The sequence below is a fragment of the Anneissia japonica genome, unplaced genomic scaffold (genome assembly GCF_011630105.1).
Source record: "Anneissia japonica isolate Jap-2015-1 unplaced genomic scaffold, ASM1163010v1 scaffold881_len296186_cov127, whole genome shotgun sequence".
Taxonomy (NCBI): Eukaryota; Metazoa; Echinodermata; class Crinoidea; order Comatulida; family Comatulidae; genus Anneissia; species Anneissia japonica.
Window position 1 is genome coordinate 37,752 of NW_022722366.1, and position 26,215 is coordinate 63,966.

At 33.3% G+C, this 26,215-nt stretch overlaps 1 protein-coding gene across 2 annotated transcripts in view; it reads left to right on the forward strand.

Moving 5' to 3' along the window:
• The window catches only part of LOC117111873 (alpha-N-acetylneuraminide alpha-2,8-sialyltransferase-like), a 39,520-nt gene extending 24,861 nt beyond the window's left edge, over positions 1 to 14,659 (forward strand). For both annotated transcript variants that reach the window (XM_033254889.1, XM_033254890.1), the window contains 2 exons: positions 6,427 to 6,683; positions 13,408 to 14,659. In XM_033254889.1, coding sequence (XP_033110780.1) covers positions 6,427 to 6,683; positions 13,408 to 13,631 — 481 coding nt within the window. In that variant the 3' untranslated portion in view covers positions 13,632 to 14,659. The remainder of the gene's footprint in view (positions 1 to 6,426; positions 6,684 to 13,407) is intronic.
• The last annotated feature ends 11,556 nt before the right edge of the window (positions 14,660 to 26,215 follow it).

Below are 26,215 nucleotides of genomic sequence, written 5' to 3' on the forward strand. Positions count from 1 at the left end.
CGATGCTCTGTCGATAATAGACCATTTGATATTGTAGGGTGTGTTGCTGTCTTTTAATTTCCATACGTATTTGGAGAGTACAGTGCTGTTTCTGTGTTTGGGGGTGTTAAAAGTGTATTTGTGGTTTGCGTATCGGGTTGCTGGTATTGTCAACTACATTTATTCATTATATATATTATATATATATATATATATATATATTTACATATATATAATAAAATTAAAACGGAACAGTAGAGAAAATCCGATCAGAATGACAAAATAAACTAAGTATCCACAGTAAGGTATCCCAATATCTGCAGGCGGGTCCGTTTCGGCCTTCCAGGCCTCATCAGTGCAGCTAGGGTATAGACCCAAACGAAACGCTTGACCAGCTTAGGTAGGGCCCAAACTAGTACCACGACCACTAATACAGAGCCAAACCAAGGCAATATATATACACAGCCCAGGTGTGAATGCAAATAGTGGAATACAAGCTATGTGGCTCGGTTCCAGTAGATACAGAGAATATTTTATCACTCTTAACGCGTCCTACAAAATTCTTACGAGGCAGCACAAGTCCGTAAATTTGTGAAAAAGATCAGAGATTTAAAGATGCAATCTCTACCGTGCATCAGTGGCGGCCCGCTGGATCTCAATAGAGATTCTTTAATATATAAATTTTGAAATGCAAATGGGAAAAACCCATAAAACAGCAAACGGCCACATAATGCAAAACTATTTAAAATTAAAACGGAAACAGTAGAGAAAATCCGATCAGAATGACAAAATAATCTAAGAATCCACTGTAAGGAGTCCCAATATCTGCAGACGGACCGACAAAAGTCTTACGAGGCAGCACAAGTCCGTGAATTTGTAAACAAGATCAGAGATCTAAAGATGCAATCTTTAGAATTTTGTAGGACGCGTTAAGAGTGACAAAATATTCTCTGTATCTACTGGAACCGAGCCACATAGCTTGTATTCCACTATTTGCATTCACACCTGGGCTGTGTATATATATTGCCTTGGTTTGGCTCTGTAATCATTAGTTATCGTGGGACTAGTTTGGGCTCTCCCTAAGCTGGTCGAACGTTTCGTTTGGGTCTATACCCTAGCTGCACTGATGAGGCATGGAAGGCCGAAACGGATCCGTCTGCAGATATTGGGATTCCTTACAGTGGATGCTTAGTTTATTTTGTCATTCTGATCGGATTTTCTCTACTGTTCCGTTTTAATTTTAAATAGTTTTGCGTTATGTGGCCGTTTGCTGTTTTATCGGTTTTTCCCATTTGCCTTTCAAAATGTATATATTATTAATAAATCTCTATTGAGGTCCAGCGGGCCGCCATTGATGCACGGTAGAGATTGCATCTTTAGATCTCCGATCTTGTGCACATATTCACGGACTAGTGCTGTCTCGTAAGAATTTTGTAGGACGCGTTAAGAGTGACAAAATATTCTCTGTATCTACTGGAACCGAGCCACATAGCTTGTATTCCACTATTTGCATTCACACTTGGGCTGTGTATACATATTGCTTTGGTTTGGCTCTGTAATCATTAGTGGTCGTGGGACTAGTTTGGGCCCTACCTAAGCTAGTCGAACGTTTCGTTTGGGTCCGGAAACTTTCTTTATTTCCTTACACACATCCAAGAGTACTGACAATTTTGAATAGCCTACCTAAACTGTGTACACCCGTGGCCGGATAATTCAAGGATAGAGATTTTAAATAATAGGTCCGGTACTGTTGGGGTTCCCAGCTCGACTGATCCAATTCGGGTCCAACCATTCTCAAATTACCCATCTATCATTATTAACCAATCATGCTGTCCCATAGGAGGACTCTTCTATAAAGTAAGAAAGGGGTGGCTCCTGAGGGGTCGGATTTCGTTACATTTCCCCCCTCACCCCCAGTTCAATTCGTCCCTTGAATTGAATGAATAATTAGAAATTACAAGTGAAATCACTTAGGCCTAACCAGAAGGTCTACTATGCCCCTGGCATCATTCCGTAAAGGATTAGAAACATTACAATTAAAATCAATTAGGCCTAACCAGACGGTCTACTATGCCCCTGGCATCATTCCTTAAAGGATTAGAAACAGGACAAAACAGCTAATTAATCCGGGAAATATTCCTCGGCTACCTCTTCCACTTGACTTATGTTCCCATCGCGATACTGTGTTATCTTCCGGTTCTTTACAACCTTCGTAACTCGGTCGGCCACCCGGCGCTCGAAAACACATTCCTCTGTTGCGAGGGTTTCTCTAGCCTCATGTGATAGGAAGTTACGACGGCTTCCCCTTCGACACCCGCCGAACCTTCTTTGGAACTCCCTCCTCTTTCGCCACCTCGTCCAATAGGGACTGAGAACCTGGCGACAGTTCGATTTCCGGCAATGCGGCGCATAGGTCTATCTCCTCTTTGTTTTTCTTGTCCATCAGACCGGTCCTATCTGGTCGCCCCTTAAGTGGGCATATCCGTAATTCCGGACTTCATGCTGATCCAGTGCAGCTTGTTCCCAGAATCGGCCACCACAATAGGAACTTACGAATCATCTCGGATACTTGGTTTCTCGGTGTACTCGTAGGGCAGTGCCGGTCGGGAATTCCGCTTGCACTTTTTACACTCCCTCATGGTCCTAATATAGAAAAAGAAGACAACAATTACTAACATTGGTGCAATAGCTGTTCTCACCTCGTACTAATATCAGAGAAATCGTGCGGGACATTTTCGATGTCGCCGTCTAGGATACCGTGGCGGGTTATCAGCCTCCAGTTCCAAGGAGTCGGACTGTCTCAGTGCGTCGGGTATTTCAGGTACATTTGCCGGGCGAACCGGTGCGGGTGTCGACTCTTGGTCAAAGGCTGGTTTTGGACCTGGAGTCATAACCTCTGGTATAGCCCAAGCCTCTGGAACATCCCCTTCATAACTTTTAAGTAGGTCAAAGTAAACCACTCGGTATTTCCCTTTAGGGCTTAATCGGATCCAATAGGTTACCTCGGACAGCTTCTTGCAGACCAAATAAGGACCACGCTATCGACTCTCAAGTTTAGGGGAGACCCCTCTTCTCTTTGTCTTATCGTACATGAGTACAAAACTAACCTCGTTCAGGCAATTTCCACCCGACAGCCGGTCGTACAACCGCTTCTGTCGTCGAGAGCTCTTCTTCAGGACCTCTTCGTACTGTAGCTAGTTGAAGTGGGTTTCTGATAGCGGTTGCAAGATCCTCGTCCACCTTATGGCTTCTGCCGGTTCAATATCTAAGTCCATGGGTACCACAGCTTCTCTGCCAAACTTTATCATAAAGGGGGTTTCACCCGTGGACTCCTGTTGGGTAGTCCTGTAGACAAACGTTGCGTATGGCAAAACCTCGTTCCATCCACTCTGGTCGGAATGCGGCTGTATCATGATGGCTACCATATCCACTAATGTTCGGTTGAATCGTTCAATTAGGCCGTCTGACTTCGGGTTATAAGGTGTCGTTCTGGTTTTATGGGTACCAAGCAATTTGCACACCTCCTTAATAACAGCCGACTCAAAATTCCTACCCTGATCGGAGTGTAGCTGTTTAGGTACACCAGCTACTTGGTTTGATTTGCAAAATAATTAACTTTCCTCTACACAATGGATCATTATGTGATTCATTAAAAACATCAACAGTAAGCTCTATCCAGAAGAAATAATCTCCTGATATCAACACTTTATAACATTTCAGACTCATATATTCTTTTTTTTTATCTAAAATGTGATTGAGAAAGTTGTTGCTTCATAACTGAATGAGTGCACTTTTTTTATACGAACAAGTAAATTCTGTCCCGGTTCAGTGTTCTTATTTTGTGGCCGATATCAGGCTCAAAATATCTTTATTTTATTCTTATTTTAAACACATTTTTAAAAAAATTATTAAATTGTACAGCAGTATACACTGTACTGAAATGTACGTTAAAGTAGACCCACAAAATATGGCCCCAGATAGGTACACCTACTTGACTGTATTATGTAGGGTTACATAGTCATACTGCACATAATGTACATATATAATTTTGTTGGTTTTTTTAAATATAAAAAACCTATTTGAAATTTTACCTCAGCCTCAATAGTTTATTTTTATTTGTTCTTAATTTTTAAGCAATTTCTGCTTCAGTGTTCTTGTAAAATGTGTTCTTATATTAAAAGAAAAAAGGTGTATATGATTAAAAACGTACTTTTTTGAGCCATTCAATCTGGTTATAAAAAAGATCTATAGTACTGATACTGTGCTCTACTTAAAATTCGAAACGATATTAATTTTGTGTTGTCTCTTAATAACTAGTAATGCTGTACTGCTTGTCATACTAGACCTGCTAGCAGCTTTTATAACCGTTGATCATTCGATCTTACTACAACGGCTGATTAACGAAGGTCTATGTGAAATCGTCATCCAATGGTTAAAATCCTTTTTGTCCAGCAGATATGAATGTTTGTCAATTCAAATATCAAAGTATGTTCCTAAACAATTATGTCATATTGTGCTATAAGGATCTATTCTTGGGCCTCTGTTTTTTGGGGTTTTTTTTTTTGCTTTTTTTAATTATATTGCATTCTGTTCGTAAACTTAGGCTATAAGGCATTACAATATCAAATCACTAGAACATTTCGTTGTAAATATCAAACAGTGGCTCACTCCTGATAAACTGCATCTCAATGATGCCAAGTCGGAGGTTATTCTCATCAAAACAAAATGTGATCAATCAAACTCATCCATTTTCATCTACGAAAAATTGGATGTATCCGTGAATACCTCTCTATTGAAGCATTTAAAATGATGGTTCTTTATTTTTACGACTTGACTATTTTAATGGCCTTCTCCACGGTTTGCCTAATAAACATCTTAGGATAACGAGAGCTGTAAGGATCATACATATACAAAGACACGTGAACATATAACACATCTGTTCTTTGACATCTACACTGGCTTAAGATTAGTGACCGAATATCTTTCAAGATAATTCGTCTTAAATTCTGTATGTTGTATCATTTCTATGATATGGGCCTAATATAGATATAGACTATATGTTGCATTGATTTGTTTGGTTTTTTTTTATCTTATTACGAACTCGTAGAATAACACTATTAGTGAACGCGCTTTTATATTTCGTAAATAAAAAGAGATTGATTGATTAACACATACCAGTATTGTTAATTGTGTGCTTGCTCCTTAATTATGTATAGGACACGCAATCAACATACCATACAAATTAAAACAAGCAGTTAAATAGGGTCTTTCAATATTTAATTTATTAATTTAATTTGGTGTTCAATGTGTTCCATATGTGTTTGATCCAATGACCGGAGTAGTAATGTGAATAATAATCATCATTATTATTATTATTATTATTATTATTATTATTATTATTATTATTATTATTATTATTATTATTATTATTATTATTTATATGCCCGTATGCTTACACCTGGTAATATCTTATCTTACAACGATTTTTTTTAAATTGCTGTTAACATGCGATGAAATTTGAGATACAAATGTGTTTGCATTTGTAATTAAAAAGATGATTTACACATTGCGGTTATTTTAGCAGTGGTTGACATGTTATAACATTTGTTGTCATTTAAACGTTTGCGAGTACAATATTTTTACATTTGTAGTTATTTTTACATTTTTTTTTTGGAATATCAAATTAGGTCTAATAATAAAATATGAAAACAAAAATAGTAGGCCTATTCTATAAATAAAAAATATCCATGCATTTGATATGAATCTACTGCTAATTGGCAATTTTCATTATGTGTGGACAAATTGCTGCAATGTATATAAATGCCTTTATTTGGTCACCGATACTACGATGTGACACAAACATAAACATTCACAATTTTCTTTTTTTTTCTTTGATTTTTCGATTATGTACAGTACATCGAACTTTAAATGTTCAGCTATCTTAAAAAGTTTTTTTTTCGTTTTTACAAACATACACAAACTTTTATTGAGTTATCAAAAGACGCGCGTGTGGCTTTGCAATCGTTGTGATTGGCTATATAAGGCCTAGCATAGTAAGGACTAGATGTAAAGATTAGATTTCCCCAATTTACTTAGGCATCGTTGTACCGTTCTTGCAATATAAAACATAATGATTTAAGCAGGATAAGCCGAGTTCGTAGGCATGTCATCACTCTTGATTACAATGGTTAATCATAGGCTAATAATATACGGTTCGTATCAGACAACAGAGAGCGTACAGTGCGAAAAATTTAGATTTTCGTTTACACGAATAGACACAAAATTCACGCTACGTGTAAACAACTTAAGCTGTGTTTATTCTGATCGTTTTTATGATCAGACACAAACTGTCTACGTTAACTAACAGGCGAATTAAAGTTCAGAGAAGCTATGACGTAACAGGGCTAGGGATTTTAATTTCAGATTATCTTGTTATTTTTCTTTTAGATTTGGCGGATTACGGAAACAAATGCACCATTCTTCGTTTATCAAATCAATAAGGCAATACAACAACTATATTTGGTTTCCAAGCCTCTCAACCGCCACGGCCTTTTCATATTGTCTAAAGGCCAATGATATAGTAAATCGCCAATCTCCAAAAAATCGAAATAATATAACAGTGCTAAATGGAAATCCAAATCATTTCAGAGAAATAAGCCGTTACTGGAAAAATAATTATAACATCAGCAAAACTATTTCAACAGGTCAGTGGAACAATTTGTGAAGTTACCTATTTTTATTTATTTATTTTTTTTTTAATTACATAATTTAGAAAGCTGAACAATTTCTTTTTTTATAAAGGATAATTTAAAAATTTAATGTCTTAGATAAAACACCTGCCGAAGGTTTAGTCTCACTAGACAGTAGCTATTAAAAAAGACAATTGTTTAGTAGGGTCAATTGTAATGAGAATATTCAAAATTAAAGCAGGAGAATCCAAGTGCATATTTATTATTGTATCAATAGGTTGAATACTAAAGGTAACCAATGTAGAGATAAAGCTAATCATTCTTGGCACCTAAATCACTCTATAGCTACTATCACATATTTTTAAAAAAATAGTAATAGGTGTAAGATAATAATACTAATGATGATAATGATGACGACAAGGATAACAACAATAATTATAACAATATTAATAATAATACCAATAACAATTATAAAAGCAACAAGACTTACTCTGTCTGTTTTTACAACAGAGCATAGGGCTTCTCTTCATTGTCATAGTAAGAAGTGATATTGAAATTGCAAAATACAAAGTCTAAAGTAAAAAACAAGCGAAAGCAAAAGTACTGAATACACTAAAGTTAAAATTTAGTAGTAAAAAATACACAATTAAAACGAACTTATAATAATAATAATAATAATAATAATAATAATAATAATAACAATAATTACGAATATATGACGACGACGACGGTGACCATATCTACTAGACTTACTATGTCTGTCTGAAAATTAGATTGATACTAAATATTGATGATGATGATGATGATGATGATGACAGTGGCGAGTGTGTGTGTGTGTGTGTGGAGCGTTGGTGGAGGCGTTCCTCCAAAGTTTATTCGCTCCCCTCCATGCACCACAAATAGAATTAAAAATCACCTTATTTTTGCGCGTTAGTTCCCCCTCAAATGACCATCGAGCCCACCCCTCCCACACTTCACCTTCGCACCCTCATTAGCATTCCCACTTAAATATTCCTGGATTCGCCACTGGAGGAGGATGAGGAAGATGATGAGGATAATGTTGGTGAGGATGATGATGATGACGACGAAAGATGATGAGAATGATGGTGATGATGACGATGAGGATGATGACGATGATGAGGTTGATGACCATTGCGCGCTATGTCAACCGACCCTGCGAAGGTCAGTGCATTTTTTAGTTAAACTACCTGGAGCAATATCATGGTAATTCAGTGATTGCATAATGCATTCCAAAATGTTTCATGTTAACTTCGATTTTTTTCATTCTATATGACCGTGGGAACAAACAAATATTAAGGAAGTTTAACTGGGGGTGAGGTGTACGGTGACCCCTGCTAGCCCATGGATTGACATTTAACGAAATATCAAATTTCAGAAAAATAACATATAAAATGTATTTCCCCCCCCCCAAAAAAAATGTACCTAAAACATAAAAAATATACAAATGTGTGTTTCGTATCATTGGATAGCTAATTTTGTAACCTTTCAGATGTATAAAGTACATCTACTTGATATGTTAAAGTAATTAAATGTTATAAATTTTATGTTTTATCCTATATTATGAATTCATGCAACAATTGTAATGGAATGACCTTTATTAACCTCTGAACTCTTAATCTACACTTATGTCCCATGAGATGGGCAGTTCTGATATAATACCCCAACAGAATGACCTTTCCAAAAATAGTAAATAGTTTCAGTCTACTTTTCTGTTGTCCTGTCATGGTCATTTAAATCTGGGAGAAAATAGTACAATATCTCTCATTTCAGTATTTTTAAACAAGAAGTAAAAACATCTTTAAAACATCAAATTTCAACAACAAAAATATATAAAATGTAGTGTTTTCCCCCAAATATACCAAAAACATCTATTTACAAGCACAAACAATTTTATAAGATTTCATATGACATGTGAAACATAATTGCATTAGATATATATTATATATATAGTTTTTTCATAGTAAAATTTACCTATATTGACCCCTGACCTTTTAGTCTAGAACTTAGGTCCTATCAGATGGGGAGATTCAAGGTTCCATAGGATGGCATTTTCAAATATACTAACTAAACATGTGGACATTTTGAGAAAGCAAACAGGCCTTGTTCTGGGACTATTGAAGCTATGATATTAATGCGTTTAAAAAAAATTATAGATAAATTAATTATCTTATTATTTTGATTTTATACACTATTTTACATAAATTGTCCTTGAATGACTTGTAAAGGAATACCTGTGATCATGTAAAAATATCCAAAATGGTGTTAAGACATTTTTTTAATGGTAAATAATTAAACACCAGAAGTTTAATAATTAGTGTTTTAGATGTTGAGATAGATGAGATGTTGGCCATTTTGAAATCCAATATAATCGACATAATGACTAGGATGAACTGAATCCTATGAAAAATTGACTTATATGACTACGAGAAGTATGTACAAAATAAAATGATTTTATCCAGAGTGCCCACCTCCATCTGCTACGTTGTCGGATCGTATCTTGCATGTAGCTTCTACAGATCTAAATTTGCTACTTTTTGTAAAACACACACAGTAAGTGGTTATTATATAAACAGCTGTAAATAATGCCATCAGTTTTCAAGATGCTAATAATACGAACATTTTGGTATGCAAATGCAAGCGTTCTTTTGCCGGTTGCAGCTATTCGTTAATTAGGCCTAACTTTGTATTATATTTATTTCATTTCATATCATTTCATTTATTTCATTTATTTATTTGACATAAAACCGTCCAGGGGTTGCATCAGCACAATGCGCCATAACACGAATGTGTCTGCAACCCCTGTACATACAACAGATTACATAGTTAAGATTCAGATATATACAATTTCAATAAAAAAGAATTCAAAGACCAACAAATTGAAACGTCCAGTAAAAAAAAGAAGTGGAATAAAATTAAAATGAGATTGCACAGAATCAGGGAGTTGCAATTTATACAAAACTTATCAAGTAGGTGTTTTCTTACTTAAATAAAAATAATTTAAGAGGGTGAACAACAGCATAATCTTTAATCAAAGGGGGAAGTGATTACCAAACAACAGGAAAATTATGGATTGGTGTATATTTTAAAGCATCAGTACGAGCAAAATGATGAATAAACGTGAGTGATTCGGTATGATGAGGGTTGACTTGAATGTTGTTGGAACCACTGTTACAGGAAGCAACCTTATATAAACATCGAAAAATAAACGAAATTAAAATCATTTTTTGACGTGGATTATCAATATTGTATCATGTGGTGACAATAAAAACCGACATTTTAACTGTGAATATGGTCAGCCTTTCTATGCCAAACTATGCTGTATTGAGCTGTATGCTTATGCGGAACCATGCATTGTAAAGGTGGTCACTACGGAAGAGTCTACATTTCATAATATAATATTACAGCGACAGCATACTGTCGCCGGAGTACCTGCGTGTACGCGGTAGTTGTGGTGACGCCGTCTCAACAACAGGAGTGCGCATTTTTCATGCCGCTGCTTGGTTTTTCCCATTCTTGGTCTGCCTGTTTTTGAAGGCTTAATTAATTAATTAATTAATTAATTAATTAATTAATTAATTAATTAATTAATTAATTAATTAATTAATTAATTAATTAATTAATTAATTAATTAATTAATTAATTAATTAATTAATTAATTAATTAATTAATTAATTAATTAATTAATTAATTAATTAATTAATTAATTAATTAATTAATTAATTAATTAATTAATTAATTAATTAATTAATTAATTAATTAATTAATTAATTAATTAATTAATTAATTAATTAATTAATTAATTAATTAATTAATTAATTAATTAATTAATTAATTAATTAATTAATTAATTAATTAATTAATTAATTAATTAATTAATTAATTAATTAATTAATTAATTAATTAATTAATTAATTAATTAATTAATTAATTAATTAATTAATTAATTAATTAATTAATTAATTAATTAATTAATTAATTAATTAATTAATTAATTAATTAATTAATTAATTAATTAATTAATTAATTAATTAATTAATTAATTAATTAATTAATTAATTAATTAATTAATTAATTAATTAATTAATTAATTAATTAATTAATTAATTAATTAATTAATTAATTAATTAATTAATTAATTAATTAATTAATTAATTAATTAATTAATTAATTAATTAATTAATTAATTAATTAATTAATTAATTAATTAATTAATTAATTAATTAATTAATTAATTAATTAATTAATTAATTAATTAATTAATTAATTAATTAATTAATTAATTAATTAATTAATTAATTAATTAATTAATTAATTAATTAATTAATTAATTAATTAATTAATTAATTAATTAATTAATTAATTAATTAATTAATTAATTAATTAATTAATTAATTAATTAATTAATTAATTAATTAATTAATTAATTAATTAATTAATTAATTAATTAATTAATTAATTAATTAATTAATTAATTAATTAATTAATTAATTAATTAATTAATTAATTAATTAATTAATTAATTAATTAATTAATTAATTAATTAATTAATTAATTAATTAATTAATTAATTAATTAATTAATTAATTAATTAATTAATTAATTAATTAATTAATTAATTAATTAATTAATTAATTAATTAATTAATTTGAAGTGATTTTCCTTGTCCTTAGTTTCCCACCATACACCTAGGCCTATGTTGTGTTAATCGCACTATAACTGTTGTTTTTTTGATCACTTAAGAAAAAATAAATTTATGTTTAAACATAAGCCTCCCGAAGAATGGTATTTCTTTTTTGGATATTTATTTTCGAAAGTTTCAGCCATTCCTCTCGCCTTCATCAACTTTACTGAGTGCACAACATTGGCTGTTGCATGTTGTATACTGTACAATATAAACAGTACTATTGTGAGGTAGGATTAGACCAAATAAAAGCAAATTAGACATTGTGTTGGCCACGCCCGACCAACTAAATGTACGAAATTGAGATTATTAAAAATTTTTCGCGAAAACCTTAAACTTAATATGAGTTGTATTAACCGCTTAAAAAAAAATTAAAATCACCAGGTAGAATATTTAAGGTTGATAGTGATGATGTCACACCAATGAAATTTCTCACTATTCATTAAGAGATAATCTGGTGAAATTTATCATAAAGAGGAGATAAAAATTATTAGAGTGTAATTCGTTGTTTCATTTGTATTACCCTGAGTCATATCCCAGAAGTTGTAATATGTGTAATAACCCAGTAGACACTGGGTATGTATGATATTTCGTAATCTGCATATTGCAGGGCATGATCGTATAGTTGAGTATATTAAGGATCAAACTTCAAAATGACAGATATGTTTCAGTCAAGTTTTGATGGGTTTGATGATATAACAGCTAGAAGACGAGATCTTGTCATATGTGATAGAACGCGTAGAAAGGCTTATCTTGCGAAAGTCTCTTGTACTTACGATGCTTTTATTAATACTTTCTATAACAATAAGTTTAATAAATATCAAGATTTAAATGAGATTATTAACATAGGAACAGGTTATGAATGTAAAACAAAAATGTAATAATTATTGGATCCTTAGGATCAGTACATAGGAGAGCTATTAACGACCTAAAGTTAGTTGGATTCAGAACACATAAGCTTAAGCTATGACTAGGTTCATTCATTCCATGGAGTAAGAGACCAAAAATATATTTGCTTGATTAAAAAGGACAGTGGTTTTAATGCATGAATAAGACCATTAGGAATGTCTATAATTGCCGTTATGGTAGTTAATGCATTATTAAGGATACGTATCCGCAATGTTAACAATACTTTGGTAATTTGATATGTGGAGAATACTTAATAAAATTCAACTATATATATATATATATATATATATATTATATATATATATAATAAAATACATAATAAAAATATATGTTAATAATAATAATATTAATAATAATAATAATAATAATAAAAATAATAATATATTATATAAATAATATTTTGACATACATTATGAGTAGCCTCATTGCAAGATTTTTTTTTTTCAAAATAAGGCATGAACCGCTTCGCATCTTTTAAATTACTCCAAGGTTATTTTCTTCTTATTCTATTATTTTTAATTAAAAACCCTTCCATTTTGGGTGGTTTTGTCCTTGATGGTTTATGTCCTACATTCTGGGTAGGTTTCTTCTAACAATAATGGTTAAATGCCAATTGAGTTAAGTCTTTCATGACATGTCTAGTTGAGTGCGTTTTTGTTGGCAAAAGTAATAAAGACTTGCAGTTGAGTAGTATTTTGAATGTTTAATTTCATATATTTTCTGTTATAATTTCACTCGTGATCGGCTGCTATCAGAGGTGTGATTTGTTAACCTGTTGGCCTTTCCTGTCACCGGCAACGTTTTATGTCATTGATATTTATCATATATTTAAAGTAAATAAAATAAAATAAATTAAACTCTAAATACACCATAAGGTTTATGATGTCTCCAAAAAGAGCAAAAAGCTAAAAAAGTGCATTTTTTCAGTTTTATTTTTTATTTATTTATTTATTGTTTTTATTTATTTTTTTTTTGTGACAGTACAGTATACCTAAGCGTCATACAAATTTGTAACTTAAACCTTTTTATGTAAACAATTTTAATGATATTCATTTGTTTGCGTAGAGGCAAATAGGCCAATAATAAAAAGTGAGGTTACTAAGAAATTTGAATTTATTTTTTAAACAGGTTTTTATATTACAACGTCAGCGCTTTTATATTGTGAAGAGATTCATCTATACGGATTTTGGCCATTCTATACGGACCTCAACAATCGTCCAGTTGCCTACCACTATTACGAAAACGTCAAATTGAATAGATATGTACATTCATTTGGGAAAGAATTTAAAGAATTATTACGACTACACACTGACGGTGTTTTGAAACTACATGTTGACAAATGCTCTTTATAATCAAAGTATTGTTACCTTGACCTGATCGTCAGATAGGCCCAGATTGATAAAGTAATTAAGATTAGTGTTGACTATTTTCGTGGTTTAATTTTTCTTATTTTTAGTTAGTATTATTCAAATTTAGAAAGTGATAAAGTAGTATTGAAAAAATCTCATTCAGAATCTCATTTAGTATACACTGTAGCTCAATTTCAATGTAATATAATTGACCTTTTAGCAGTTATCATTGTTTAAAGGGGGTGTCACGGTTAAAACTATCGTCTAGCGCTATAATTTGCGTAATTATAATGGAAGCAATTAAGCATGACCTTAATTAGCGTAATTATTTTGTAAGGTGTACCGCCGTATAAAAACAAATTATGCTGAGTCATGCGACACACCTCAAACGGTACGAACTGCTTACGTTCACGTAAGGGGGTGTTGTCACGACAGCCCTCAATCTAGATGTTCATTGTGAGTACAAACTCATTATTTTGTTTTATTAATAGTGAATTGCTATAATTATCATAGGCTTATCTAAATGTTAAATTTTAATTAAATGAATGGTGATTATTAGCAAATTGATATTAACTGTTATAGTGCCACCTGTCCCTGTGTCTGACCGATACCATGGGAGTTGGATAGTTATGTTATTCTAGCCTGTATGGGTTACAATAAACCGTCGGGAAGAAACATTATGTTGTGGAGGGCAAGAGAAGATGCATTTTTGATTATATTTATTAAAGGCTTTACTTTTATATTTTAAACTTGTTTCGCATCGTATTATTATTTCTGTTACCCCATTATGCCTCATCACTACAGTTCACCTTTAGTGTGACAGGCGTCATTAGATTAATTTAAGAGTAGTGTTATTTAGTAATTTTAGAAAAATGCCTTATGAAAAGTCAAAATTAGAATTATAAGTAAAGCTTGTTTTTTAGTTCATACTGATTCCCTGTTCAGTAATGAAAACTGCTATTTTTATGTTTAGAGAATAACAAGGGTGATGGAAACTACTTAAGTTAATAAAGTATTTGATAACAAAGAAATAAGTCGATGCTTTTTTTTATCCTTTATTTCTGCGTTTTATCAAAACAATTTTTAATAGCTTATTTTGAGCCAGTTACGGCTTCGAAGCTCCGCCTACCGAAGTTAACCTAAAGTTTACCTTTAACGGAAGTGACGCGCCGTTGGTACTACATTTGTTTTGACAGACTCGACGACGTATTGTATAGCATAGCGTACCGTACTGACATAAAAGACCATAGAAAGGGTCTTTTGTTAGCAAACAGTGCTTTGTTGTACGGAAGCTTAAAGTGACCTTCCAAGTCTCCCAGATAATTATCTTGGAAACATGGAATAAACACTTATTAAGACGTCTTTCCGTGATAATTTATCTTGGAAAGAAGTCTTTCCGAGATAATTGATCTTGGAAAGACGGAATTCGAAGATAAGTATCTTAGAAAGACGATTATCTCAGAAATCCGTCTTTCCGAGATAAATTATCTCGGAAAAATGTCTTAATAAGTATTTATGTTTCCAAGATAATTATCTTGGAAACTCGGAAGGTCACTTTAAGCTTCCGTACTTCAGTAGAAATACAAAGAGAAGAGCGATGGGAATTGACCTTGGGACCAAGAGATCTCCACGGTTCAGCGCACATACAATGGATACCACTTGTCTCGCCAATATACCAATGTATAAGCAATATTGTGGGTGTCGGTAGGATGTTGTTGACTGCCATCAACTGACGTTAAAGGAGCACTGTTAACTCAAAATGCATAGGCCTATTATAATATTTAAATGTAGCAAGCTTTGCATTCCTGTATTTGTATTTTTTTTTTGAGCGCAGCATGCCCAGACGAAAGCAGCAAGGTGAAACAAAATACGTTTGCAAAGCTGAATGTAGGAAGAAAGCCACCCCTGTCGAAAGCCACCCAACAATGGATTATACCATTGTAAGGTGGGGGTGCACAATGGGTTGTTTGTTTTGATGTTGGTCTACAATAGGTATGTAGTGCTAGAAGTTTTTTGTGTCAGACCTCTTTAATTCTTTTATGTATTAAGAATTACAAACTGGGTGTAGCCTACCTAGGCATAAACATGAATTAGTACTCCAAATGCAAACATCATCTTAAATTTTTATTTCCATTAATTGAAATAATTAAAAGTGAAGTAATTTCCACTGCTCTCTGATATTTTACAGTTTTAATTATCTCACTGTTCTCACTTTCTTTTATTGCAAACAACGCATAAGATTAAAGTATCACAAAATGTTTAAGGAATTAAAAAAATGTATTAATTCTTTTACCTTCCTCTTTTCTTTACAAAGAACATAAATACACTATTAAATATCACAACATATTTGATTACAAAAAATAAGTAACATTTAATAAAAACTACAATATTATTTACTTTTCTTTATCACAAATGACATTACAGTAATTAGCTATATTCAATAGGCCTACTATAAAGATATAATTTTCTCACTTTCTTTTCTTGCAAACAACATAAGATTAAATTGCCATAACATGTTTAAGGAATTTTGTCCTTTATGTATCACAAAATGACATTATCTATGAATGCATTATCTATACGCAGGCTATACGCATGTACAATACTATAAAGTTACATTTACTTAACAGAATACATAACTATTTAAAAACTTTCGAAATTTCAACTTAAGTTTTATGAACTATTATACAAAAATTTGTCAAAACGTAAGTTGAAATTATTATTATTTATATATCAGGGGTACTAAATTAAATTATTACGATATACAGTTCCCATATATACATAGTCAGAATATAAAAATTTTAAATAATTTTAGGCTACATAATTTTTCACACATTTTATTAAGTTACAGCATTACATTCCCTATTAATCTTTTGCTTGAGCCTGTTTTGGGCTATTCTTTTAGATTTCATGATTGCAAATTTTTTTATTGATATATTTAATCTATGTACCAGGGCTTCCTTGAAATCACTGAATGGATACCCCCTGGTTAAGCTTAAATAAATAATAATATGGGTTTATTCTGTAGTATTAGGCCTACAATTTGAATAAAAAAATTTTATTCATGAATAATTTTTATATCATTTTATATTAATCTGATATGGTCTTTCAGAAATACAACCATTTATTATAAATCCCATTAATGTATTGTTTGATTTAAGTTTTCGAGAAATCACTATTAATTATTAAACAAAAAAAAAGTTTGAATAAGTAGAACAGTGCCTTTGTTACATGGCCAGACAAACTGAATTTTCACAAGCTGTAGAATGAGTTACTGTAGCATGGGTTACTATTATGTTAGGAAAGTCATGGTAAAATTATGTTTGAGCGGTATTACTTTTTTGTTCCATAATTATAAACATTCACATACTGTAGTAGTTACCTACTATGTTCTGTTACTTTTGATACGTTAAAGAATAATAAAAAATGATTGTTTAAAAAAAAGGTGATAGCAAATCCCTTTATAGCACTTGTCAAGAATATACTTAGTAATGAATAGTAAATATTTATTTGTGAATAACTGTCATATAAATACTCTGGAAGTGCAAATATTCTAAATTTTTACTTTATATTAATAAATAAATGCTGAGTAAATAAAGTAAATAAATACTGTAATAAATACATAGATATTTGTCTTTGGTAATACAGAAGAAAGGAAAATAATATTTATTTATTTAGTATTTGTAATAAAATAAGAAAAGTGAGAAAGATGAAATGACACTGAAAAAAAGAGTAAATGAAATGTTGATTATAAAAAAGATTGCATAATTGAGAGAAGTTATCCAGTTTTGCATTTGGAGTACTAAATGTTTATGCCTAGGTAGGCTACACCTAGTTTGTAATTCATAATACACAAAAGAATAAAAGAGGTAAGAAAGTATAATACATACTCCAAGTATTGAAATACACGCCATCGTGTTGGGATTCAATATTTCGACATTAATTATGTCATCATCAAGAATGAAATAAAAGAGGTCTGACACAAAAAAAACTCCTAGCACTACAGCCAAATCCTATTGTAGACCAACATCAAGACAAACACACCCCATTGTGCACCACCCACCTTACAATGGAATAATTCATTGTTGGGTGGCTTTCGACAGGGGTGGCTTTCTTCCGATTTCCTGCAAAGCTATAGAGTTTGATCGATTTTTGGTTAGAAAGGAAATCATGAAAATAAGAAAGGAATCTATTAGTAATAGTGAATTATATAACTCCTACAACATTTTTACATACATCTAATGTCAATAACCGAATAATAGTTAATATTTATTTATTTTTAATCAGCCAGTATATTTATTATATGAATTATATACAAGGCAAACAAACAGTTTGAATAGAATAAACACTAATTTCTCAGGTTGGATGAACACCTGAGCGTATGTTACTAGTCATAGACAATTTCAATTTAAAGTGAGTTGCTTTCTTAATGGATGGCAATGCGAAGTTTATAAGAGCATTAAACAAAATTACTAGATTATGATTCTATTTATTAAGTTATTTTTTTATTTCTTTATGGGCACAGTGAAATTTTTCTTTTTTTTTTCAATCGATGAGGGAAGGACTGTTTTTATTTGGCAAGAATATTGCAGATATTGTAAAAAAAACTGTTTTAATTTCATTGTTTGTTTCAAATACAATGTATTTCAAGTGACAAAATTACATTGTTTTTTATGCTGTTAAAATAAATGATGCGGCAATTATATTTATTATTTTCTCATGTTTCGAAAATTGTTGACGAGCGGGACGTGACAATCCATCAATTGTTTCTATGTGCTTTAAACCAATCACGTCCAACTCTCCCACCCGTGTCCGTGTCCAAAATTCAGCAACAAATTAATTAGTGGGTGTCATGAGTCTTTTAACACCCTGAAGTTGCTTGGCGCTTGGAGTTGGCTGTGGAATGTAAGATAATTGATTAATTTATAATGAGAATCTATAAAATCATATTTACAACTTATGTGCTTTCAGAATATGTAACAAAAATTGGGGGTCACCATCCATCCTAAGGAGCTATAACTGAATAAATATAGGCATGATTTTAGCATATTTTTCACTGTATAGCGGCGCAAATCCCATGTTGGATGCGCGCAAACGACATTGCTATTGGCCATAAGATGACCGAAAAGGATGGAAATTTGTGAAAACAATGTGAGAAACCCAAAATATGTAAAAAAAAAAAAAAAAAAACGTATTTCTTAGCTTCCGTAGCGGAAAATGTAACAAAATTTTGAAATGCTTAAAATGACCTGGAACCTGCTCTAATTTAGTAAAGATGTAATTTTGAGCATTTTGATATTTAACCTTGACCTAAAGTTTATGCCTGCTGAATATGATTGTGAAATGACAATTAGTTTGGATGATATGATTCATAATGTAAAAACGCAAAATCGCGCGTAGATGACGTCACGCATGACTAAGCACATTGAAAATCTTTTTGTGACTATTCCAGGGCAAGACAAATGTTCATTGAAGCGCGCATGTGACAGAAATAGGGAGAAAGAAAGAATAAAAAAGATGAAGAAGAACCTGACAATAACAAGAGGTGATCCGCTCCACAAGAAGCGGATCACCAATGACGAAGAAGATCTCTGACAATAATAATTAGTGGTCCGCACTAGGTGCGGATCACCAAAAAAGATCTGACAATAACAAGAGATGATCCGCTCGTGAAGGGGTCACCAATGATGAAGATGATGAACCTGACAATAACAAGTGGGATCTGCTTGTGAAGCGGATTAAAAAAAAATTGACGACGAGAGTTTATGAGATATACTCCAGCGAACATATTGGCTACAATATGACTCCATATCCTAGTCCATACAACACGCTGACATATGGAGGTGCAAGTCACTTCACCCACGCTGAAACACTTTTCGCAAGTTGAACACAATTCCATTCTTTCCAACGCTCGCCGGGATTCCCTTAGACAGTACGACTCATACACCTGTCACCTTCCATGATCTGGTAATTGATTATTCATGATATTTAAATATAATGTTCCTCGTGGCTGCTAGATTTAGTTTTTACCAAGTTGATCGGACTCTAATTGAATTTGAATACCGCGCCCCCTTATCCTCGTATTCCGTTTTCTTTTTCCGGTAGTTGCAAAATACAACGGGTTCAGGCGAGGGGACCTGGATTGTATGGTGACACGTCATGTATAGTTATACCTTCTACCGAAAAAAATCACACTAAAGAGTATATAACAGTAACACATATACCGTGTGACCAATGTGACGTTAGAGAGCGGGCTGAGGCTTAGTTTGTGCATAGGTTTGTGCTGCTGCTGCTACGGCTGGGTGAAGGACGATCGGAGACCCACGAGACATCGAGTCCATTTCGAGACGATTGGGCCCAGAGTATGGACAATCGTGTAGGTCTAGGCCCTCTAAAACTGGGCTAGGTCAGACCTCTTCAGTACTCTGGGGTCTATCCAAGGTATACAGTAGTCCTACTACCTGCTTCCAGCAACCCGGAACCCGCAACAGTATGCCTAAAACAGTGGCGGCTCCAGCGGAGGCGGGGAGATAATATGGCTTAGCCTCCACCACCATCGGACAAGCCAAGGGCTCCCGCCCAATCCCGGCAGTCGGACCAAAAAATTGATTATAGGCCTACACCAAGCCAAAAAAAATGTCTTTTAAAGTCGTAGAGTGCCATTTTCGACCATCCAGAGGTCCCCATTATTTAAAAAAAATCTTATCTTACAATCCCCTCCCCCTCCACAGGCATACGAACTCAACCCCCTGTAGGCGGACAGTTTTTAGCCCCCGCCCCAAAGAAAATGTATCCTAGAGTAGCAACTGTCATAAACAAAATATGTAGTAAGATCCTAGGCTACTAAAGAATATGCACCTAATAGACCAGGCTGTTATACTTAACTTTTGCACAATACCAATTGCAGTAATAGACATTGGAAAGTTAATATTTAATTAAATAAAATATTTAACATTCCGTCCCCTTCTCTTTTTGTGTGATATAGCCGGCAATTTTGTGAAACACTAAAAATTATTATTAATAAATCTGAACTTCGGCAGTTATGTTGTAATAAAGGTTGTAATTTCAATTTACTAGGCCCATTTTCTCTTCCAGTAAGATAATTTTTTCATGGAATTAATGTTAAAAAATTCACAGAAAATGCAGTATTGTAGTACTAGTAGTATAAGAAATTGAGTTGATTTCATTTTTTTCTGGGGCCTAATCCCTACCGCTAAAATAAGACCAACTAGGCCTATGTATTATTTCACTCTTGTGTAAGTGTAGATCGCATAAATTGATAATATTCCAGGGATCTAAATTTAAGAAAGAAAATCACACAGGGAGAACTTCTCTTTTCTTACAATGGTTGTACCATAGAGGAATGAGTTGCTGACGTGTTTTGCTATGCTGTGTGATTACAGACTGAAATTATGCATGAAGTCAACATACGAATCCACGCCCCCTCGGCTGAGTCCATTGCCTGAGCCGTACCGTTTCGAATAATTCGATTCTTCTCTTGCTTTACATAACAATATAATATACTAGAAATTGCAAATTGCAAATGAAGTGCTGCGAAGTACAACTGCATATAAATGTTCTTCAAACAAAATTATTTATGCGAGTCAAGTGAAAATAATGAATAATAAAAATATAACAAATAATATGAGATACGACCCATTGTGTATATTAGAACACTGACGAGCTGACCTAGAAACATAGTAAAAACGAGCGTTGGTACCGTGTGGGGCTCCAAGTGCCCTTGGACTTGGCTATAGATCTGTGTCAGCCTACCAACTCCTCTGATTCACTTGTTTGCAAACTTAAGGAGCTCGAGTTATTTAGGTCTAGTTCAAGAGGATGCTGTGCCGGCCGCCGTGTACATGGATCTATACCTCTACTCGTACGTAGAGAAAACAGTTTACAACTGAACCCTTCTAGAGGGGTTACAATAAACAATATTATCCCTATCCCTACTGTCCAACCACCTATATCTCTTGTTCCATCTCGTTTTGCACTGTGGAATTCACGTTCTTTAAGGACGAAAACACATTAACTTTGTGATTTTGTTATCGAAAATAAGATCAATATCATGGCAGTAACTGAAACCTGGTTATCGGGTGACGAGCGCGACTGCTTTGCTCTGTCTGATGTCATGGAGTCACTTCCACACTTTGGTTCATTTAGCGTTTATCGTACTCACCGGGGCGGTGGTGTTTCCACTTTTCTCAAGTCGACTTATAAAGTTCATCAGTATAATGCTGACGCTTATAAGTCCTTTGAGTATCTTGACTTGACTGTCACAAGTCCGTCCTTGTCAACATGTTTGAGGCTATTAGTTTTGTATCGTTCACCTCCTTCTAGTAAAAACAAACTATCTGTTAACCTCTTCTTTAATGAATTTTTCTCTTCTGGAATCTGTTTCTCTCTGCAATACTGAACTTATGATCGCTGGCGATTTCAACTGTCATGTTCACAACAAAGATGACAGGGATTCTGGTGCATTTCTCGAGATCCTTAACTCTGCTGATCTCCAGCAGCACATAACCACACCCACGCACAAGAAAGGTCACACACTTGACCTCCTCATTTCTCGCAGGACCAGTAGTCTTATTTCCTCAACTAAAACACATTCTGACTTCCTTCTGATCATGTGGCTATCACTACTAATATCAATGTCTACCGTCCTCCTGCTGCTGTCATCTACGTACGCAGACGTAACATTAAGTGCATTGATAGCCAGCAGTTTTCCGATGATATCAAGTCATCGTCTCTGAACAATATCACTGGAAACTTAGACATCCTTGTCCAGCAATATAATTGTGTCATGAGAAATATTCTAGACCAGCATGCGCCTGTCACTGACCGGAAAATTATCCTGCGTCCTCATGCTGCATGGTACAATGACGTGCTAAGGGCTAAGAAACGTTCCAAACGTCAATTGGAGAGAAGGTGGCTTAAGACCAAACTCGCCATACACAAGGATTTTGTTTGACATAGCCTGCGGAGAGTATAACTCATTACTTACAAAATACAAACAAGAACATCATATGAATCTCATTAAATCATGTGACCAGAGCAATTTGTTTAAACTCATCAACGAGCTAACTGCTGCGTCAACCAGCCCCACTTTACCGTCCTTCACGAACTTAAGTGATCTTGCTGAGCGATTCGCAGTTTTCTTTAACAACAAGATTTGAATGTTCAAAAGGAGTTTCTTGGCACTGACACTTCTTTGCCCCGCCCTCCTAGCAAGCACCCACCTTCGAGCCTCAGTAATTGGGATTGTGTTACATCTGATGATTTTCTAAGTGTGATTAAGGTATCACGAAATAAATCCTGTGAACCTGATCCCATTCCCACACTTCTCTTGAAAGGTCATCACAACCAGCTTTCACCAATCATAACTCATATTGTGAATGAATCTCTCAGGACTGGTGTGTTTCCAACCAACATCAAGCATGCTCATGTAACACACATCCTTAAGAAACATAACCTGAATCCAGAGGATCTGTCTAATTTTAGGCCAATCTCCAACATTCCGTTCCTCTCTAAGATACTCGAGAGGATTGTGTGTTCACAACTTAAATATTTCCTTCAGGAAAACGATCTCCTTGGAAAAATGCAGTCCGCCTATCGTCAGTTCTGTAGCACAGAAACAGCTCTTCTCCGTGTTCAAAACGATCTGCTGACTGCAATTGACCAGCGCCACGACGCCTTGCTCGTCCTGTTGGAGTATTCTTCGGCTTTCGACACAGTCTATCATTCCTTCTGCACCGACTTTCTAGTCACTTCGGTATTACAGACAAGGCACTCCAATGGATCGCCACCTCAATTGTCGAACTCAATCTGTCGTCATTGGAGATGTCTCCTCGGCCGACAATAGTCTTTCTCATGGGGTCCCGCAGGGGTCTGTTATTGGACCCCTATTATTCACACTGTATATCACCCCACTTGGAGATGTTGTTTCATCTCATAATCTACGCTGCATGATGTATGCCGATGACATACAGATATACATCAATTTCAATCCAAGTGAACTCTCCAGTTCATTTACTAGGCTCAACCAGTGTGTAGGTTGTGTCCAACAATGGTCTCTAGCCAACAAGCTTCATCTCAATGTCAAGAAAACATAATTAATTCGTTTTTCTTCATGTTATCGAGCAGTTGCAGCCATATCTCTACAACCATACCAGTTTCTGGTCGAACCAAAGACAGAGGTCCGTAACATTTGTGTAATACTCGACTCCACACTACAACTGAAGTCCAATATCAATGCTGTATGTCGCTCTTCCTGTGCTGCTCTGCGTAAAAATGGAAAAATCAGAAAGTTTCTTGACAAACCCACTACTCTACGTCTGATATATGCCTTTTTCAATTCACGGCTCGACTATTGCAATAGTCTCATCTCTGGACTACCCAAGACACAAATAGCTAAGCTACAGCGTATTCAAAATTCTGCTGCTCGTCTGATTACCTTAACTAAGCGACGTATCCATATTACACCCATACTATATGATCTTCACTGGCTTCCTGTCGACAAGAGAATTACTTATAAGACTTTGCTGTTACCATACAAGGCAATGAACAGTCTCGCTCCAGAATACATCACCGAACTGCTCACTCCTTACACGCAAACACGCTCTCTCCGATCCGCTTCTAAGAATCTTCTAAAAGTTCCGAAAAGCACTACCATCACATACGGCTCACGGGCATTCACCTCTTCGGCGTCTACCTTATGGAATGCACTTCCAGATGAAATCAGGAACGCCGACTCACTTCACTTCAGCTTTTTAAAACACAACTCAAAACTCACCTCTTCACTGAAAGTTTTGCTGATAAGACACTTTTTACCACTATTTTGTTTACTTATTCTTTTTTCCCCATTAACTGTTTAGCTAGACACCGCCATCACTTGAGAGCACCTGTAAGTCATGCATCGGCGGGCTTCACGCCTTAAATTGCCGATAAACGGTGCGGTGTTGGTTTGGTTTGGTTTGGTTAGGTGTCTAGAGTGCTGTTAGTCTAAATTCATGTTTTGTTTTTCTTGTCCGTTTCCTTCCGTTTTGTTGTCAAGCGCCTCGAGGTTGGTCCAACGGGAGGCGCTATACAAATTGCAAATTATTATTATTATTATTATTATCATCATCATCGTCATCGTCATCGTCGTCGTCGTCGTCGTCGTCATCGTCATCGTCATCGTCATCGTCATCATCATCATCATCATCATCATCATCATCATCATTGTCATCATCATCATTATCATCATCAAGCCTAGCCTATAATATTATTAACATTATATTATATATGTTTTACAATTAAATTATAATTATTTCTAATTAATAAATATATGCATAGCCTATATCTAGGCCCATACATATAACAAAAAATAAAACAACAATTTAAATTAAAATAGTAGTAGTAATAACAATAATAATATAATAATAATAACAGCTGTGCTCGAAATGAATAAAAATTGTTTAATTAATGAGATGAATCAGCATATATTAAATCAACTTGCGTCTGTGCAAAACCTGTTTTTTTTTTTTAAATAAAGGTGTTATCTTTTTTATTCTGCTGTTTTAAAAAAATAATCTTACAAATTATAAGTTTAATTTCTATGATAATTTTATCCACATAATTCATATTTTCAATGTTAGTATGGTTGATAAATGATACATAAAATAATAATAATAATAATAATAATAATAATATAATAATAATAATAATAATAATAATAATAATGAACCTGAGGTGCTCGAATAATGCTTTAATAAAGAATTAATAATACTTCAATAATACTTCAATAGGCCTATTTTCGATAGTGTGATTAATGAGATATTTGTTGATTAATTTATAGAAATATATAATAGTTATAGGCCTATACCATTAATAATGATTCAGCATATTAAATCAAATTACGTCTATAGATGTAAAATCTTGTTTTTTTTTTCTTCAATAAAATGTTACCTATTTTATTCTGTTTAAAAAAATAATCTTATAAAATACCGTACATTATAAAGTTTCATTGTAAATTATATGAGAATTTAATCTACATAATTTATGTTTTCAATTATTTAAGCATTTAAATAATTCAGTGGGCCTAACGCTATATGTAAATGTAAAACAAAACAAAAATAAAAAACAAAAGCATCGCCAAAGTGTTCATGTATGCAAATGCTACCGCGCGATTATACGCGTGTTTTTGGTAAGCAGAGCTCAGATGGTTCACACGAGGTGACGAATATCCGTCGAAATGCCGTATAAATAAACTGCAATTATGTAAATAACTTTCACAAGAAGCTTACGAATATCTTAATTAATATAATCTTAATTAATATTTTAAATTAGTTAATTACTAATTAATTAATAGATTGATATAAACATTGTGACCTTATAACTACAATTTATTTAATATGTTTTAAATAATAAATACAAGAATCCTGCGACGAATTTTTCAGGTCAGAAATTGGCATCAAAAAGTAACAATTTTTCAATCGCGATATTCGTATTTTCGGTTCATGGAAATAGCGACGATAAACATATAATAATTAGTTTATAGTTTTTATTATAGTTATAATAATAATTATATATATATAATTATTATTATA